A 21,220-nucleotide genomic window follows, 5' to 3' on the forward strand; every position below is an offset into this window, starting at 1 on the left:
CCTATTTAATGAATGTTAAAAGCCATAATAATTGCCCCATTTAAACACTTTTGGTCTGGACACAATATTGGCAGAGGCACTTTCTCATTCCCTTGGTGTGATGCATTGTCTTTAACTTTCATTCACAGAATATAAGGGATCTAGAACTTAATATTGACACTAATCCAACATATTGTTGGTATACTGGATGTGGACTAGACCACTCTGGCAGAGTGGAAGTGTCAGCCAAGGACTTATTACATCCAAAGACATGCCAGAATATTATAGTTCACCAGCTAACTCCATGTTCCATAGATTACTTGCACAATTTTAGTCAAAATGATGTGGAAAATGCCTTTGTAGACTACAAATGGAGCATATAAATCTAATATTGTACACAGATGCGATTCCAGAATAGCTGTTACACATTAAGTAAATTGTACTCATTGGTCAAGGAAAAGTAATTAGGATTATTCACATGAAAAAATTAACAAAATATAATGTGACACCAAGTGTAAAAAATCATGTTTTAACCATATAAATAAAAATGATAATTGCGGTTCTTCTTTTTATCTCGGTTTATTAGTTGATTGAACAGTGTGCAGGTGTACTGTTGGTTCTATGTGTTCAACTAGCAGTACACCCATGAACTGTTCATTCAGCATTATAATTGTTAACGGGAAGCTATTGTTGGAGAACATACCATTTGTTACTGAAATAACCAAGCCTACTGTAAGACAATGAAAATGTAAGTACTACATAATTTTTCTGCCTAAAGCTAGTAAAACAGAAATCACCAAAAAAATCCAGATTTATTTGATGGTGTGGATAGGGGAGAGGAAGGTCAGGATAAAAGAACATATAAAAGCTATAGAATTGACTGAAATGCGTGATACTTAGTTTAATCAACACTGTTAGTGTATTATCCAGTATTTAACAGAAATAAAACTTAGTGTGTTTTACTTTTTATCCTTCTTTATCTTATACTTTGATGTATTCAGAACTTGTTTTTCATTGTACATTCGTGGAGAATTTTTGAGCAGCCATTCACCTGGATGGTGTCATATGTGGACACAACTATCGATTTGGTGTAACAGGAAACATGATTCGCTTGACTAAGTGACACGTTTTCATTGATTCGTGGACCAATATCAATGATCCCATGCCTACTGCAGTAATAATTGATAATGTCGTTGGGTCAACATAGGGGTCGTCTGTTGCAGAGCCTCATGTTCAACAGCGCATTCCAAAACCCTTTTACCTGCATCAGCATTGTATTCTGCCATCAAATTTGACCCAAATTCCTGCTTAGCCTGCTTTTCAGAGCAAGCAAGCCTCTGATATCCACATTCTTTGATGAGGTGTGAACGTTCAACACCCCATCACCTACTTGTGTTTCATTGTCCTTTAACCACTTTCTATAGATGCTCATGAGAGTAGCACGCAAGCACCTCGCCAGCTTCACCATTTCTGAAATGGTTTTTCACAGACTCCAGGGCACAGCAGTCTGGCCTTTGGCAAACTCCATTATGTCAGTGAATTTCGCCATTTGTGAACCATATCATTGCTAGAATGATTTCCCACTTGCCTCAGTTCCACTTATACTTTTCTTACTGCATCACCTGCCAGCGATCCCAACAGGTGCTATTCAGTCTCACAATGGGCAGTAGTTCTAATGTTTTGGCTCATCAGTGTATTTCACACATTGATATGTGAGGAAGCAAAAGGAAGCTAAGGGTGAATGTTCTTGCTTATGGACACTCGTTAAACGTATTTCACACATTCAAATGGTAGAAGGAAGCTCTAATAGGATATTATCATTCCAATTTTCAAAACTTCAGATTTATCTTACGTGAAATATTTAAAGAGTACTGCTTTAACTTAATGTCAAACATACCAAGTTTCCTTTCTTATATTTATCTAATGGCAAACAGCTGTTTTAAAAGTTTGTCTAGGATACAGAACACCATTCAGAAAATTAGACTTGACTCTGGAGTTCCTGTAGAAAATATTTTAACATTTTGATAAAAGTGCAGATTTTATACAGTATCCTACACTAATATCTATTTTTAATTGCAAACATTGTTCAAGAATTAAATCGACCATTCTACGCAAAAGTGCGGAGCTTCGTCAGAATTACTGCATGGTGATAAATCTTCTTCACGGAATGTGCATGGAAACTCTTCATCTCTTCTGAAAATGTCATTTAGCACAACAGACAAGTGATGCTGTTATCTGATTATACTTGGACATTACTTATTTCTTTGCAATCATGACAGCTGTAACAGGATACAACCACTTTTCTCCTACTGTCTGATAAATACACTCTCTACACATCAACACATAAAATCAAACAGCACATGACTGTGTCCCTTGCAAAATGTAGATTATCACTATCCAGTTAGAGCACGAATGCAAGTATGAAGGAAGCATACTGATTTAGTTTCTACAACTGCATCATGAAATGTGATTGTTGAGAATACTTCTGCTTCACAGCAACCAAAATTCCCTAATAAAAACACACACACACACACACATTCAGACAACCAAGCACACCTCACACATACATGGCTGCCACCACCGAAACCTCCAAACAGATTCTGATTTAACTGCTGGTGGTAGTGGCCATGTGTGTGTGTGAGGTGTGCTTACTTGTGTGAAAACGTGTGTGTTTTCTTTGCTCAAGGAGGCAGTGGCCGAGAGATATAATGTGTAACAATCTATTCATTGTGCCTGTCTGTAACTCAATCTTTATGGTGAGTAGCAACCTATACTTTTGCTAATATTTGTTGATATTCCAACCTGGAGTTTCCACTGTTTGATTCGTGAAGTACGATTATTAATTCTTGTTCAGACCTGATCACGTGGGCAATAGATGCAATTCAGTATTGATATTTGGTATCAGCTCTCTTAAGATATTTAACACTTGTAGTGATACATGATGTTAAGTTCTTCTTGTATGTCTCGTGTCATTTACATTTTTCTGCTAAAGTGTTGAAGTTCTCGTATATTGTAGGGTGTCTCTAATCTTCATAATACATACTCCTCCAGGATTTGTTAATCCATGACACAATTACATTTCAGTTTGTTTAACATAGCATACATATTAGACCAGAAACAAAATGTATACTTTCATGGCCGCCCGCTGTGGCCGTGCGGTTCTGGCGCTGCAGTCCGGAACCGCAGGACTGCTACGGTCGCAGGTTCGAATCCTGCCTCGGGCATGGGTGTGTGTGATGTCCTTAGGTTAGTTAGGTTTAAGTAGTTCTAAGTTCTAGGGGACTTATGACCTAAGATGTTGAGTCCCATAGTGCTCAGAGCCATTTGAACCATATACTTTCATGCAGGTCTTAGTTAACATTAGCAGAAGATACTTAAGTGGCTACACCTGACTTTTTGCATTGACACTGATGCACCCTTGGGTCAATGTAAGGACAGTGCCACTAAAGATGATGACCTGTGATAACTATATATTTATTACAGCATTTTATATCCTGATGTAGCAGTTACTCACTGCATCATCCACAGTGCTTAGATCGACCAATCAACTAACCGTCAGGGTTCAGAGATAGTTGGTGGGGAAAGTAATGTACATGCTCTTACTCACAAAGCAAATACTTGTCAGCTTCATGGATGTTCTTGCCTACAAGTCGCTAGTGTCAACACACGATCATGGAATCCTGTGGCCCCATAACTGAGCATGTGACATACCCTTAGCCTAAAGCACTGTTTAATCTACTTCAGATGGTATCACATCATTTGTGATTAAGCATTGATTTTCAAATGTTGCCTGATTTTGCATCCAGACTTAATCATGTTACCTCATCTAAATTCACATAGTGACTTATGAAATTCAGACATGGCAAAACTTCTGATTCAGTTAAATCTTTAGTTGGATGTATATTTATAGTTATGGAATAAAATTATAGAAAAATCTATCAGTGAGAGTTATCTAAGGAAGGGTGCTCTCCTACCTTACACTGATTCAGTCAGTTATATAAAAGATATGGTACTAAAGTGAGATGACACCTGTAGATAAACCACAATTAGTTCATAGTTTTTTCCCATGAATCAAAAACCGACCCTAAGTTTCCTCATAAATAAAATTTTGTAAATATCCATTTCACATCATTTCTCTAGCTATTTAAGAAAATTGTGCTATAAAATCAGTTTCTGTTCTGTACTCAGGTTAATGTTCATGAACCAAGAATTTTAAGTAGCACCACTCTTGCTCAAACTAACCCCCTGACTGATAAGTGCAGAATCTTTGAGACTTAAAAGCAGTGGGGCAATGTTCTCAATATAAGACTACAAAGAATACCAGAACATCCTCCTTTTTGTAATACTGGATCATTTACAGTGTATTCCTTATGTGTACCAGTATGATATTTATAGCATTACCCTTGGAATCAGCAAAAGTTACAAATTCATTCCTGGAATCAGCAGAAGTTTGTGGTTTAATGAACAAAGCTCTCTGCCTAACCCATCTTAGGGAGAGCATTCAACAAAGGACACAGTCTTTCATTTGGGTCCAATACTCTGTGAAAAAATAATTATCTTATTGTTTGACTGAATGTTATTGTGATCAGAGCCTCCAGTTACTGATTTATAAAGTCTTATGAATATAGATTTTGGGATATAGTCATATTTCAGTTCATTATAATTCTTCTTGATGATTTAGGGAACTGTCTTCCCATGCTAAATAATTTTATCTGGATTTAATTTCCAGATTTTAGAGTAGCCAAGGAAAGTAGAAAAATTGCTCAAATTTGACAAAGACACATCACATCCTTGTTTAAGGCTGGAGCAATTTGCCCTCTCACTTGGTAGCATATCTAGATGATAGAAATATACATTCTATTTTATTTTGCTTGAGAAAAATCGCGTTTGTATATTTCCATGAGCATTACAGGATTCATACATACCATAAATGTATTACTGAAAATTGCCTGCATATAACTTAAACATTCTATTGGTGTGGTATGATCATTTAGGAAGCTAACAATCTACTCATCTAATGTGTTGATATCATTACTGCCTCTGAACTGAAAAACGATTTTCACAAGGTTTCTTTGAAAGACACTAGGTTCAGAATCACTTCAAAAATAAATTCCTATCATATTAAACAGATTATTGACATAAACATGCTATTTATGTCAATAATGACATCTTCATTACATGCCTCCAGATATTTGGACTGTTCCTCAGTATATATCTGATCATTTGGGAAACGCCAAAGATTCAGTCAATGACCTTGACCCATTTCTTTGGCCATGGTCATTATTTGCTAATAACTGATACTGGCTTTGTGAACAGAGGATTGTAAGATTCAGTCAGTGACCTTGACCTAATTATTTCACCTTGAGTTTTCCACCAACCCTCCTTTCACTAAAGATTTTACTGTTATTTTGATTTATGTTTCCCAGGTAAGTACATTTAGAAAATGTATCTTCTCAAGACAGTTTTGTACAATTTTTGGCATCTGCATCAGTCCACCTTGCGATTTTGTTTTTGTTTTTTTATTCGTTGTGCCCAACCCAGGAGCACATTTGAACTCTCTCTCTCTCTCTCTCTCTCTCTCTCTCTCTCTCTCTCTCTCTGCACCTCTCACTACTTCTTGATCCATTAATTGTGTATCCTCCATTTTTATGTCCACCCTTAGCTTGTTGATGGGGTTCCAACAAATTTGTTAAATTTATAACTTTTATGTTTTTATAAGTCTGATTTTTTTATAATTAAATTTCTTTGTGAGTCTCTTGGTATAGTCCTTCTATTTAAGCAACCATAAAATTTTAATTGTTGCTTCATTATGGTATCTGTGATATTTTCTACATAAACCATAAAATTGTAATTGTTGCTTCATTATTGTAACTGTGATATTTTCTACAACTTGATAGATTTGCTTTTATTTCTTCTCCAGTGAAATTCATTTTCCAGAATTATTCTTTCTTGTTTTTTGATGTTTTTGATTTAATATCTACTATCAGCTGTCTAGTTTCAGATGTATTAATTAATTTCAATATATTCAAGTAATTTTGTCATGGTTTAGCCTTCTGAGATAGACATGTTTTTATTATTACTGGTCCAAGTGAGTTAATATAGTCTTCGCAGTACTGCAATATTTTTGTCAGTTTTTTGGCTTAACCATTCTGGCTCACAAATGTCACTGAAATTTCTGAATTTATTCTCTGGAAAGACTTTCCTAACTCTGGTGATTAAATCTTGATTGTTGAATTCTGATCTACTTTATCCCACACACCACACCTTCCTTGTTAACCAAAAGATATATTCTTCTGTACCAAAGAAAGGACAACATTTATTTTACTTTTAAGCAATGACTTTGTTAGTAGTGCTTGAAAATTCTCATTGTGATGTAATTACAAGTTACAGATAGCATGAAATCAATTATAGTTCAGATATTGCAGTCATTCATTTTATTTTAAATAGAAAATTAATTAACGATTATTGTTCAAAATTACAGATTCCTTCGACAAGAGCATGATACCCAATATGGTATCAAAAATCATAACTGCAATTTATTTTGGTTTGTATATGGTTATCCTAAGCCCAAAATGACATACTACTTCAATGATGAAATAATAGAGATGGGGGGACGGTACGACAGCAGCTACACACGGAATGGACAAGCTACACTTTTCATTAATCGGTAAGTGAAAGTGTATTTTTAATTATTCCTCTCAAATTTTGTTACATATTAAAGGTTATTATATCAGTTAATATTGTAATGAGATTAATACCATTAAAAGTGATTGCACTTGAAATTTTTTAACATTAATTATTATTTTATTTCTTTGATTGAAGGATGTTAGATCGTGATGTAGGGATGTATGAAGCTGTAGCCACAAATGAACATGGTGAAGCAAGACAGCGAGTTCGGCTTGATATTGCAGAATATCCTACATTCATAAAACGTCCAGAGGAAACAATTGTTATGTTAAGGAAAAGTGGTCGATTGGAAGCAAGGGTCACTGGAGTACCATATCCTGAAATAAAGTGGTACAAAGATTGGCAACCTCTCACAGCTTCCAGCAGAATTAAGGTAAAGTGATGTTAGAAAAATGACAAGTCTCTGTGTTTGATACCAAACAGATATTTGAATGATAGGCATATTCGTTCATCACATGGAAGTTCTGCTCAGTTAAACTTACAGAGATGTATCATAGTCTACATGAAAAATGTTCATTGCTGTGAATGAAAAATAACTGTGGTATGTAGTCATAATTTTTTGAAATTATGTCACAAATATATGGTAAGAATGAAGATGGTGATACATCATTTAGGTACCAACATTAGCAAAATGTCTCAATAGTGAATAAGTGAATACAGATGAGTGGTAAGGGGCAAGGCAGTGATATTTTATTATTTGTTTATTTGTCTCATAATGTACTTTTACTGATCATATGATCAGGGTACAGGAGATGCATTAAATGTGTAACAAAGTTCATTAGTATAAAACTATAGCTAATGTTAGGCAGCAGTATTTTAATAGGTGTGACTTTTTTGTTACCTCAGCAACAGAAAATAATGATGAACTAGATCATGCTCAAACTCTTATTGAGTAGTAGCATCTTTAAAGCATGATGTTATGTAGCATTTTTCTATGTACCTAGCTTTGAATATTCTTTCTTACATTTTAATTTGTTATAGATTTTCATTGATATTTATTTGGGGCTGTGAGTATATAAGTTAAATGATGAGAGCATAACCTTATCTTCATTTCTTGTTTTAAGTGGCTGTGCAAAGTGGTTATCCTTAAATAATTACATTTAGGACATGGGAACTGCTTGAAAGAAAAACAGTCATTATTTTACAGAAATGTATACATACAGGATGTTTTAAAAAGTGGCAAATATTTTGAGTTTTGGTGTTAGCAACAATCTAAACAAGAAAAAAAGATCAATAAACATGGGCTCTAAAATGCATACCCAAGAGCTATGAGCACTTGTTCATCTTCATTACTGTGAAACACATCTATTCTACTGTAAGCTCTTTGCTTTCCATGTTTTGGGAGGAGGTAGTATGGACCAAAACAGGGAAAAATGTTCAGTAAACACGTGCTTTGTGTATCTTAAGAACTATGAGCACTTGTTCAGCTTTTCTGTTTTGGAACATCACCTTCATATTAAATAAGTATGCAATTTAGAGCCAGTGTGTACTGCACTTCTTCTTCTTCTTCTTCTTCTTCTTCTTCTTCTCAACAGTTACAAAGATGAATAAGTGCTCATAGCTCTTATGGTATGTGTGTTAGAGCCCATGTTTATTACATTTTTTCCTTGTTTTGACGGTTACTATGGTTTCTTTCTTTAAAAAAAAATGCCATCCTGTATCTCTCTCCCCCCTCCTCTCTCTCTGTCTTTGATTCTTTGCCAAGTAATTGGTGGACTGTCCTCACATTAACTTATTGTTTTCACTCTGGAGTTTCCATATCATAATACAGGGTGTCCATAGTTAAAGTTCCAGTTTCAAAACACTGTAGAAGGAGAACTACTGCTCAGAATTATGTCAAATTTGAACAGCTTTTATTGATACAGTGGTAAACATCATGGAACAAAAAAAATTTAATAGTTTAAAATTTTACAAGTAGATGGTGCCATATACATCTTAACATAAATGGGTCGGCTACAAGTAACAGATGAACTGCTTCTATGGTTTGAGTTACACATTATACCATCTCTAATGTTCAATGTGCTTGATTGCAGAAGTTCAGTAGTCAACAGTTAGGCGTATGCCCATCCACAATGACAAGATCACACCACATTGGACGGGAAAAATCTGTTTTAATTGTCCTGAGGCCAAAAAGCACACAAAAAGCAATATGACAGTATTTTTTTAATTGTCCTGGGGCCAAAAGCCACAAGCAAAACAAAATCAAATTGATTTTTAATTGTCCTGGGACCAAAAATCACATGAAAAGCAAACTAACATTGGTTTCTTATTGTTGTGAAACTGGCACAAGATATGTTCAATGTGCTGTCCAACATTTTCTGCCTGAAGTTGAAATTGAGATATAGCGTGTTTCACAACAGACCAGAGTGTCTCAGGCATCATGTTCAGAAAGCATTGTGCAATGCGTGCCTTCAGTTCAGTTCCTTTCATAATTGGAACATTGAACACAGAATTTTTCACATAACCCCATAGCCATAAGCCTCACAGTTTAAAATCAGATGATGTGAACCTCCAGGCTGTTGGGAAATGATGACTGATAATGCTAGCATTTCAAATATACTGCTACGGCAGCCACTTCACTGGCTGTGCAGAGGAGTGCCATCTTGCATAAAAATGATCCTACCTACTCATCCACTCTGTTGAAGGGGTGGATTGACATTAGTGTACAAAAGACTCTCAGGGCGTTTATCAATGACAGTACAGGTAACAGGACCTGCAAGACTCATCTCCTCAAAAAAATATGGCCCTATGATTAACGATGCCATTAATCTGCACCACAGTCACCTTTGCAGAATGAAGTGGTACCAGTTGATGTGCGTGTGGATTTTCCATTGCTCGTATTCTGCAGTTCTGTGTATTGAATGTCTTTGAAGATGGAAATGGGCTTTGTCTGTCCACAGAATGTTCCATGACCATTCATTGTCCTCTTCCATTCAAGAAGGCTGTTATAGAGCAAATGTTTGTCTTTCTGGCTGGTTAGAAGGAAGCAAGTCCTGAACTTGGGTGATTTTGTATAGACAGCACTGCAGGAAGTTTTGTAGAATTTTACACACTGTGTTCACAGGCTCATCCAACATTCAGGCAATTCCTCATGCAGTGCACGTGTGCAAACGACCAGTCTACCTCTCCTGCAATGCTATGGCCATATCTTCAACAGATGTTGGATCAATTGCTTTCCTCCCTTTGCCATATTGCACTTCAAAAGAACCCGTCTTTTCAAATTTTGTAATCATTTTCTCCAGACCCATAGCAAACATTAGACCAGTGCCTTTTTTCATATCCTTGAGTTTATGGAACTTCTGCATGGCTACTGGCACACAGTCACCATTTTTGTAAAAAAACTACACCAGAGGAAGGCAATTCCTCATGGAGACAGCCATGTTGACACTCTCACATGCAAACTGTGGAACAGCTATATGCTGCGCATCTATAGGTGTGCATATTCTGATGCTTACAGTGCTATCTATATGTCAGATTTTCATCAAATGTTTTTTTGTTCCATGACGTGTCCCCCTGCATCAATAATATGCTGTTAAACTTTTATATCACTCTGGTCAAGGTGTCTTTCTGCAGCATTTTTGAAATTTGAACCATTTTATGGACACCTTGTGTTTCAGTCATATTCACATGTTTTTCATATAATACTCCAACTAAAGAATTTTGCATGATTTGTGATTGTTTATAAAGAATAAGATTCATTTCTGGTTTCAGAATTTATTTTTAAGTGTAAAAATGTAGTTACAGTTCACCAAATTTGTTTCCCATGTATGGATATGTTTCATGTGTATTAGCTACTGTTGCTTCCAGTGGAAGAATACATTAAACATAATAGTATTAAGCAAAAATATTAAATATAAAAGTTGTGGGTTAACAAGAAATTTTTGTTGTTTGTGTTGAGAGCTCTGGTTGATCAGTAATGTTACATAGAGATGGGGAGCCTAACTGACAATATTATGCTATAGAAAAAAATATATAGTGTTATGAAAATATTCTGTTCAATGTAGATATTAAAAAATCAACTTAGTTTTGACATTCAAGTACTGCATATCATTACATAACCAGATTTACATCCTGAATTATACAATCTTCAGATGAATTCTGTCTCTGCACAGTCATCCTGCATATTGAGCATGTTTTGACATAGCATAAGAAAAGAAATTTTAGATATTGGTAGTCATTCTAGGTTTGCTGTTGTTCTTTCCTGTGCCATTTTGAAATAATTAAAGAATTATTGACAACCATCAACCAAATATTTTAGATAGAAATATTTTGTTGTCAGCATACCTTGCATTCAATTCTAACTACCCAAGACAAATAACATTCATTCTGAAATGTTTCTTTTTGAGGATATGCTGCATATATGCAAAGGCTCATATTTTTTGTATTAAAAATAGGTAATTCAAAAAATGCAGGTGTTGTATATGATTAAAAATTAGTTTTTATTTGCTACTCGATGGTTGTTGCAAAAAAGTTAAAACTGAAGGCTAGAAATAAAAATGCAGTTCACATGGAATGCATTTCAAGTGTTTACAACTGAATATGTTCCTGTTAGGAACTCACACTAAATAGCTTAAATTTATGGTTGTATTTTTTGCTCTGTAATATAGCATGTTAAGCATATATAGAAAATTTGTTGACATCAATCTCATGTACCTTATAATTTATGTTGTTGATTCTAACAGATACAGTTCCGCGAGCCAGATACATGCATACTTGTTATTAATGATGCCATCAACAAAGATGAGGGGCTGTATTCAATCAGTGCTCGTAATGTAGCAGGAAGTGTGTCAAGCTCTGCCATGATACGCATAGAGGAAAGTGAACAAGAATATGGTTACCTCACGTATAGCAAAGGTAGGAACATAAAGCCAAAGGCAAAACCGTTTGAGGATCTGTATGACATTGGGAATGAGCTTGGAAGAGGCACTCAAGGAGTTACATATCATGCAGTTGAGCGATTGACAGGTAATAATCAGTTACTTAATTCAGCACTCTAATAACAGCTCTTACTTTTGGTGGTTCTAATGCATCTTTTGAATATACTTCTCAGGTCGAAATTACGCTGCCAAAATAATGCACGGAAAGTCTGACCTTCGTCCATTTATGAACAATGAGCTTGATATACTGAATGTGTTAAATCATCCAAAGATAATTCGGTTGCACGATGCTTATGAAACAAGGAATTCCTTGACTCTGGTGACAGAGTTGTATCCTTTCATTAAGATAAGCTGTTTTTGCTATTGTAGTTCATCTTGTTATTTATCAAGAAAAATCAATTTAGAAAGTTGCCTTGCAGCCAAGTATGTTTTTAGTTAACATAATTCAACCACCTCACATACTCATAGATATATTTAACACTTATAATGATTACTGTTTTACTGAATATTTTTTTAGATGGTTGATGACAAATGTTTACAAAATGAACTGATATTCTGTTAGTTTCTTGCACTTGCTATGCAAATATTTAACAAAGTTAACATATGCAAGTGTTCATTTTCTCTGTCACACAAGGAAAATATAATAGAAAAACCTACAGAAGGAACTATACTCATACTTCACCTATAATGCTACTCAGGTACTTTCACATTGTAGTTGAACATATTTTCATGAAATGATGTGAAGTACCTTAATTAAGAGTGTACCTAACAATATGTAATGAATGTCTACAGTATATTTTACAACTCAGAATCATGAAATTTGGCTGGCCACTGTGGCTGAGCGGTTCTAGGCACTTCAGTCTGGAACCGTGTGACTGCTATGGTCGCAGGTTCGAATCCTGCCTCGGGCATGGATGTGTGTGCTGTCCTTAAGTTAGTTAGGTTTAAGTAGTTCTAAGTTCTAGGGGACTGATGACCTCAGATGTTAAGTGCCATAGTACTCAGAGCCATTTGAACCATGAAATTTGAATTAAGCCAATGGAAACTATGCTGTAGACAGCAATTGTTAGCACAGTAATTTGCTGGCAGTATCTGATTAGAACAGTAAGATTTAGTATACAGATTTACAAGATAAAAACTGTTACATGAACACTTGTACAAATCAGTACTCACAATAAAGACATATAGCATCCATAGCAATGCAAAAGATATTTACACAAGCAAAGTATAGATTCTAAATTCCATCACTCTCATTAAATTATGCATGTAAAAACAAATATACACAAAAGAAAAAAAACTAAATTTTCAGTCCAATAACTTGTAGCATCAGATGATGGAGACACTTTGCCTGAGGTCTGTCTTCATGTCTGTCAGCATTTGATCTGAAGGTACATGCTCCGAAGTAACTTAGGCTGACACTATTTTTTCTCTTACAAAATGACGTCTATGTCTATGTGGTTGGTTTGACTCTTGTAACCACTAGTCTTAGACAATTCAACTGCTGCTTCGTAGTCACATAATAGTCTGATAGAATCTTTCTTGGGGTTTGGAGATATTTCACTTCCTAACCTTTGAAACCATGGAGCCTCATGAGGACAGGACCATAAATTCTGCCTCAGTTGTGGATAAGGATGCTGTCAGTGTTTCTTACTCTGCCAGGATATCACTGCTCCTTGAAATTTAAACAGAATTCTTGAACATATTCTCAATTTGAATATAGTAAATTTCCTTGAGACAGAAAATCTTCTGTCCTCAAATCTACATGGTTTTAGAAAGCACTGCTCGTGCAACACTCGGTTTTCCCTTTTCTCACATAATATCCTGCAAACTATGGCTGAAGGACAACAAGCAGATTCCATATTCATAGTTTTCCTAAAAGACCCAATTAAAGGCTGTTAGAAAAGGTGAGAGCATTCAGAATAGGTTTGCCAATACTTGAGTGGCTCAAGGACTTACAAAGTAATAGAACCCAGTATGTTATCCTGGATGGCAAGTGTTCATCAGAGACATGAGTATCATCAGGAATGCCTTGGGGAAGTGTTATAGGCTGACTCTTATTCCCTATATACATAAATGATCTGATGGACAGGGTAGGCAGCAACTTGCAATTGTTTGCTGATGATGCTGTAGTTTACTGGAAAGTGACATCATTGAGTGATAAATGTATATACTTTACTGGAGTAGTCATCTGTAGAGCTCAGATACATATACACTATAAAATATGCATAAAATATGCTATAAAATTTCTGGTTGGGGTGATGAATGACAGCTAGTTGTGAATGTAGAAAAATGTAAGTTATGCAGATCAGTAGGGAAAACAAACCATAATGTTTGAATAAAGCATTAGTAATGTGCTACTTGACACAGTGACATCAATTACATATCTAGATGTAACGATGCAAAGCAATATGAAATAGAACAAGCATATAAGGATTGTAGTGGGGAAGGCAAATGGTCGACTTTGCTTACTGGATGAATTTTAGGAAAGTATGTTTCATCTGTAAACAGGAGTGCATATACCTGTAGAACAGTAGTGCAAACCATTTTTGAGTACATGAAATGTATACACAATTGCAAATATGGACAACCATCAACTGTATAATGGAGTGAATATTTGTACGGGGGGCACTAGAACCCAGATTTCACACTTATTGCGCAGTCGCCTTAGCATTAGGCTATCTGAGCATGACTCATGGCCAATACCATACTTCCATATGTCGTCCTGTACTCATACATCCATTATGTATATTCCAATACAGGCGAGACATTTTACTTGAAAGTCACTTGTATGGTGTCAATGTGTAAATATGATATTGCAGTGCCCTTGTGATTCCCAATTACAATACAATGTTCCTCTGGACATGCATGAAATGTATTCACAGTTGTAAATATGGACAACCATTAGCTGTATAATGGACTGGTGATGATGAAAATTTGTGCCAGACCAGGACTCAAACCCAGATCTTCCACTTATCACAAGTGGTCGCCTTACCATCAGGCTATCTGAGCACTACCTGTGGCCAAACCCAAACCTCCTTATGTTGTTAGTCATGTGGCTACAACCTGTCTTTCCCCATAGTATCAAATCATCAGCAAAAACCAGGACATTTGGTTTGCAGTCTATGTTCGTGATAGATTCTTTGATCTTGTCCATTACTATCACAAACAGGATTGGTGAAAGGGCACTTTCTTGTTTGTTGGACACCCCTCTTGGTTTAAAACCATTCTGATCATGCATTGCCTATTTGGACACAGCTGTAATACTTTTGGTATAGCATCTTGACTTTATCATTTAAGTACCTTGGCACCTTTAGGTCTTCCAAACATTCCAATATCTTGTTTTGAGGAACTCTGTCATATGCTTTTTCAATGTCCACAAATACAATCACAGGATTTATTCCATATTCCAAATACTTTTCTGTCCGCATTCTTACTGCAAAAATAAGAACCACAATATGTCAGCCTTTCCTGAATTCATGTTGTTCTTTCTCAAGCAAAGGTTCTACTGTCATTCTAAGTCTCATTTCTGTGAGCTTTCCTAACAGCCTCAGTGTGTGTGACAGCAGAATGATGACTCTTATAATTTCCAAATTTTCATCAATTGCCCTTTTTGAACAGAGTGGTGAAGGCTCCTTCACAGGGGATAATGTGGAACCCATACCCAGGGTTACGGGTGAAGACCTTAACAGCACCTTCAGCAGAGTAGACCTTCAAAATGGCAAATGAGGCAACCTGTCCTCCCTGGGGATAATTAGAAGATAAAGCCACTGCCTTGTGGAGAAGAGAGATCTTCAAAAGTTGATGGAGTAAATCCTGAAAGAAAATCCACACCTATGTTAGGCCTAGCAAGTCAGCAGCTGAGCAGATATATACTGCTTTCAAGCCTAAACCAAGCGTCATGTCCTTGGTACCTTTTAGACATCTAAAGATCCTTTTGACTGCTTGCCAGAGGTGGATGCCCAGATAATTACAAAAACATCTGACAATACCTATCAGATTAGCTAAGTCCAGCTTTTTTCTAAAACATACATTAAACTTCATGTTGCTTCATAACATGGTATATTCTTCATACCTTCTTCGCTCTTATTCTGTTTTTGGACTCATATCATAAGTACACACTTGGTTATTGTCCAGTGGCAAAGATATCAGGCTACATTCTTCCATATTAAATTGTAGAGAATTTGTTTCACATGGTATGTCTGGTCCACCCACAAATAACCTTCTTTGAAATTCCTAGTAATTTGGATACCTAAACAGTTTGCAGATTCACCAAGATCTTTCGGACTGAATTTTTCTCTTGGTCTGTTTGTGAAAATATCTCTCTCTCATAAAATTTTACTGAAAATTAGTGTATCATCCAGATAAACAGCGACCATTAAAATGTCTGTACCTGCATTTGTGTCAGCTGGTGACCATTTGAAATTTAGATTCAACAGTGTACTGTCTAATTTCAAGTTCCAGCAGCAACCACCTTGCTTCAGTCCATATACTGCCTGTTTCCATCTTTTAATACCTGTTTTAATCTTTGCCACTGGGTCTACTTCTGGAACTTTCACACCAATCGCTTCATGTAAGTGACTTTGTAATAAAGCTGTGACAACATTTAGATGAACAGTGTCAAGATCACATTTTGCAGACATGGCAAGTAAATATGTTAATAAATAATCAGAATTCAGACCTTGATTCTGAACACAACCTTTCATTACTAGCTATGCTTTATAGTGTACAGTGTGGCATTTCAAATCTTTCTTCATTTTAAACCCCCATTTCACATTTATTGCCTTCGTATCTGAAGGTAAAGCAGCAGACTCTCATGCGTGGTTGTATGTTTCTCTGTGAGAGTGTAACTCTTCTTGTATTGCTTTCAACCAGGTTTCAGCACTATCATACATCATTGCCTATTCCAGTGACAAAGACTCAGAGTCACTTGACTATAAGATGTCGAAGATCTGGCTTCTTGTTTGTCCAAGCTACTTCTGGAGTCTTGCTTTTAAGTGCTGTAGTCAGAGAGCTTTTGATGAAGTAGATTGCTTCTCCCCAGGATTTATTTGCTTTGAAGAGTAGGCATCTTGCTTTTTCTACTATTGTACAGTTAAAACACTCAGCTATTCCATTTTGTTCTTGTGTATAAGGCACTGTAGTGTGTTGTCAGATCCCTTCTTGTCTGAAAAAATTATTAGAATATATTCACGTATTATGTGTCATTATCTGTTGTTAGAGTGTAGACCCTTTTTCCAATTCTTTCACCTAGATTTTTAAATTCTTGAATCAGCTGTGGTACTTGATTTTTTTATTTTTGAGAGTATACACAAATTAAAGAGGCCTTTGGAGAAAAGAGAAGCAGGTGTATCAATATCAAGAAAACCAGCCCTAAGCAAAGAAGAAAAAGCTGAAAAGTGAAGTATGTAGAGGGTCCATACAAGGGAGATGAACCTGAAAGTAATATTATGGGAAGGGAAGAGGACATAAATGAAGATGAAATCAGAGATATGATACTGCGAGAAGAATTTGACAGAACACTGAAGTCCAAGCAAGGCTCCAGGAGTAGATGACATTCTTTCAGAACCATTGACAGCCTTGAGAGAGCCAGCTATGATAAAACTCTTCCATCTGATGTGCAAGATGTAGGAGACAGGCAAAATACCATAAGACTTCAAAAAGAATGTAATAATTCCAGTTCCAAAGAAAGTAGGTGCTAACAGGTGTGAATATAATCGAACTGTCAGTTTAATAAGTCGTGGTTGCAAAACACTTACACCAATTGTGTATAGAAGAATGGAAAAACTGGTAGAAACTGACCTCAGGAAAGGTCAGTTTGGGTTCTGGAGAGTTGTAGGAACATGAGAGGCAATATTGAGTTATAAGAGTCAGGGGGCATGAAAGGGAAGCAGTGATTGAGAAGGCAGTCAGACAGGGCTGTAGCTTATCACCAGTGTTATGTACATTGAGCAAGCAGTAAAGGGAAAAAGAAGAAAAATTTCGAGTAGATGTTAAAGTTCAGAGAGAAGAAATAAAAACTTCAAGGTTTGTCAGTGATGCAGTTTTGTCAAAGACATGAAAGGACTTGGAAGAGCAGTTGAACAGAATTGGCAGTGTCTTGAAAGAAGGATATAACATGAACATCAACAAAAGTAAAACAAAGTTAATGTGATGTAGTCAGATTAAATCAGATGATCTCTGAGAGGGAATTATATTAAGAAATGACACTCATACAGTAGTAGATGAGTTTCGTTATTTGGGCAACAGAATAACTGATGATGCCCAATGTAGAGAGGATATAAAATGTAGTCAGTCAATGGCAAGAAAATTGTTTAAGAAATAAAATTTGTTAACATCAAATATAGATTTAAGTGTTACGAAGTCTTTTATGAAATTATTTGTATGGAATGGGGCCATTTGTGGAAGTGAATAATGGGTGACAGACGAGACAAGAAGAGAATAGTAGCTTTCGAAATGTTGTGCTACAGAAGAAAGCTGAAGATTAAATGGGTAGACCATTTAATTGATGAGGAGGTACTGAACAGAACTGGGAAGAAAGGAAATTTGTGGCACAACCTGACTAGATGAAGGGGTCAGTTAATGGGATACATTTTGAGACATCAAGGGATTATCAGTTTAGTATTGGAGGAAAGTGTGTGTGTGTGTGGGGGGGGGGATTGTAGAGAGAGACCAAGAGATGAATACAGTAAGCAAGTCCAGAAGAATGTAAGTTGCAGCAGCTATTCACAGGTGAAGATTCTTGCACAGGACAGAGTAGCATAGAGAGCTGCATCAAACCAGTGTTTGGATTGAAGATAACAACAACAACATATAAATACTTTACTGGAGTAGTCATCAGTAGAGCTCAATTTATATACACTATAAAATTTGCTATAAAATAATGTGATAAATATGCTCTAAAAACTTTCAGATATGCATAAAAATGAAATGTATTGTTTTAACATTCTCACATTTATTAATTTTGTTGGAGTAATCGGCCGGCCGGTGTGGCCGTGCGGTTCTAGGTGCTTCAGTCTGGAACCGCGTGACCGCTATGGTCGCAGGTTCGAATCCTGCCTCGAGCATGGATGTGTGTGATGTCCTTAGGTTAGTTAGGTTTAAGTAGTTCTAAGTTCTAGGGGACTGATGACCACAGATGTTAAGTCCCAGAGTACTCAGAGCCATTTGAACCATTTTTTTGGAGTAATCTAATTGTAAATTTATTTTTAATTAAGTCATCAACAAAATTAGTATTCATTACTCTCTCTCTCTCTCTCTCTCTCTCTCTCTCCCTCTCTCTCTCTCTCTCTCTCTCTCTGTTTTATCATTCATTGTTTTTATTGCAGTAAACAGTTAAATATTTTTCATAGCTTTGTGGAAGAAACAATTTCCTTTTGTCACTTAAATTTTTTCTTTCTTTCTTTTTTTTTAAGAAAAGAGAGAGAGAGAGAGAGAGAGATCTACATCACACAAAGTCACAGGACAGTACTGACAAGAGGCTGTGTGACTTACAGAGTAACCATTAGGTTGTTTTTCGGTTTGTCCTTGTAGCACCTTTTCATATCCTGAAGAAACATTATACCTGTATTCCTTGCTTCTATTTTCTCAATTTTGTGATGAAGATACTTCCCTATTTTTCCAGCAACAGGTGTGTCATATACTTGCAGGACAGAAAATAGAAGTATCCCTTTTCCTACCAAATGTGTGATTGCACCTGAGAGTTCACAAAAATAAGTCTTAATTAATGCTAATTTTCTCTGGAGATGCTTCTCGTTCTTTTTTCACATCTTCTATATGATTACTGTAATATAGAACAGCTTCAGTGTGTGTGGGGGGGGGGGGGGGGGGGGGGCGAGTATTTTGCGTCATATCAGTAAGTAATTTCACTCTTGATGGTGCCTTCACAAACACTTTTTTCGCAGAGGAAATTAATGCTCCCACTTACGGAAAATTCACTCAAATTTCCTCCAATCAGTGAAGAGCACGTTCTAAATAATTCATTTGAACAGCATTAGGATAAAATACCTGCAAAGCTTTAGCACCCTTAATCATCTATGTTGTTGCACCTGTAAACTACCACCAAGAGTTTTTCCTCATTTTGTTTAGCAGGCCACAAAACACATAATGCATCAGGAACAATCCTAACAATCATTGAATGGTTAGTATCTTCTAGTACCCTGGAGACAAAGATGGGGTGTTTCCTGTTCGGATTCCATCAGTTTTCCTACAATGACATTGTCAATAAATCTCAAATCTCCCACACAGGTCAGTTTTTTGAACCACAAATAACCACAAGTTTGAGTCGCCAATGTCTTCTCTTATTTCTTGCTTTACTTGAAAAGATTTATTTTATTGAAAATTAGTAAAGATCAGTGGTGTAATTGTTTTGAGGTCTCACTTTAGTGAGGAACAAGTTTAAAAAATTTATGGAAAACATGTTTCTTGATCTAAATCAAACCTCGTGGCTCTGCAGGCCATACATGATTTTGTGTTCCCATTTTAACAAATTTTTATAATGTGTTTTAAAGTTTTAATTAAATGACAAGTTTTATAAAATTCAAAATATTAGCGGTTAGTTGACACAAAACTAATTTAATTAGATGAATTTACCTCTTCATAAACTTTGCCAAGGTAGTTTTTCCCATTGTTGTTTCATCGGGAACTTTTCTTTTGGAATATTTTCCCAGGAATTTTCGAAATTCTATGTTATTTCGTACAATCAAAGGATATTGTCTGATACTAATGCTGTGCAGATATCTTACAAAAAATTATTGCTGCCATCATTTCCATGTCTGCTCACAGAAAATGCTGCTGGTGGAGCTGTTTGCATCTTGGAGCCATTCTTGTTAACAATATTTCTGTGAGTAGCTGTTCATAAATGTTGTGTAATATGGAATTTTTTGTTGCAGGCTACCTGTAACAGTGGTATAAAAATAATGTGAGTTTATTTTAGTTAAATGAAAACAACAATAAGTAACTCAAAAATTGCATTGATTTTTAATATGTTCTAATAATACAGAAATAAAACTTACATGTTTTTCACACACTTTGCACAGTACCTTTGTATTATATTTCCATCTGTTGTTAGAGTAGGATTTCCATCAGTCCACTGCTGAAGCAAATAAGCTTTACTGCTCTTCTCCTTCAATATTGTAATATCTCCTTCAATATTGTAATATCCTCTCTCATTCACCTGTGAGTAAACAGCAAGCTAGTTAAAAATTTTAAAGTTAACAGAAAATGGCACTTTTTAATTCTTGGAAATATTATCGTTGTGGCAGACAGCTTCTGTTGTAACATAATACAAAACATATCAAGTTTTGTGATGCAATTGTTGCACCAAACTTCAAAGATTTGCTGCATGATTATTGAACACTATTTAGTTTATATTAAGCTGTTGAGGAGCATATTTTTCTACTGTATCAGGAACTGCTCATTGTTTATGGCTATGTTTCCATTTTTATGCTTTTTTATGGATTGAGAAATGTGGTAGATAACACCCATTCTACAAAAACAGAGCAATGAAAGAGAAATTTGCTCGGGTCTTTCTCTTCTTCTTAAATTACTTTAGAGAAATTTTGAATTTCAAGAATCATTGCTGAAAGAATAATGTATGTACATAAACATTCACAAATTAGCTAAATATGCACATATACATTTATGTCCAGTATGACGAAAGTTTCAAAAAATCCTACCTC

General features: G+C 35.8%; 1 protein-coding gene across 1 annotated transcript in view; it reads left to right on the forward strand.

The window, feature by feature from the left end:
* LOC126162232 (obscurin) overlaps positions 1 to 21,220 on the forward strand; it is a 720,647-nt gene that overhangs the window by 580,097 nt on the left and 119,330 nt on the right. The window contains exons 44-47 of the mRNA XM_049918601.1: positions 6,461 to 6,646; positions 6,802 to 7,039; positions 11,349 to 11,631; positions 11,717 to 11,873. Of these exons, the coding sequence (XP_049774558.1) occupies positions 6,461 to 6,646; positions 6,802 to 7,039; positions 11,349 to 11,631; positions 11,717 to 11,873 (864 nt within the window). The remainder of the gene's footprint in view (positions 1 to 6,460; positions 6,647 to 6,801; positions 7,040 to 11,348; positions 11,632 to 11,716; positions 11,874 to 21,220) is intronic.

This window comes from Schistocerca cancellata, chromosome 2, assembly GCF_023864275.1.
Source record: "Schistocerca cancellata isolate TAMUIC-IGC-003103 chromosome 2, iqSchCanc2.1, whole genome shotgun sequence".
NCBI lineage: Eukaryota > Metazoa > Arthropoda > Insecta > Orthoptera > Acrididae > Schistocerca > Schistocerca cancellata.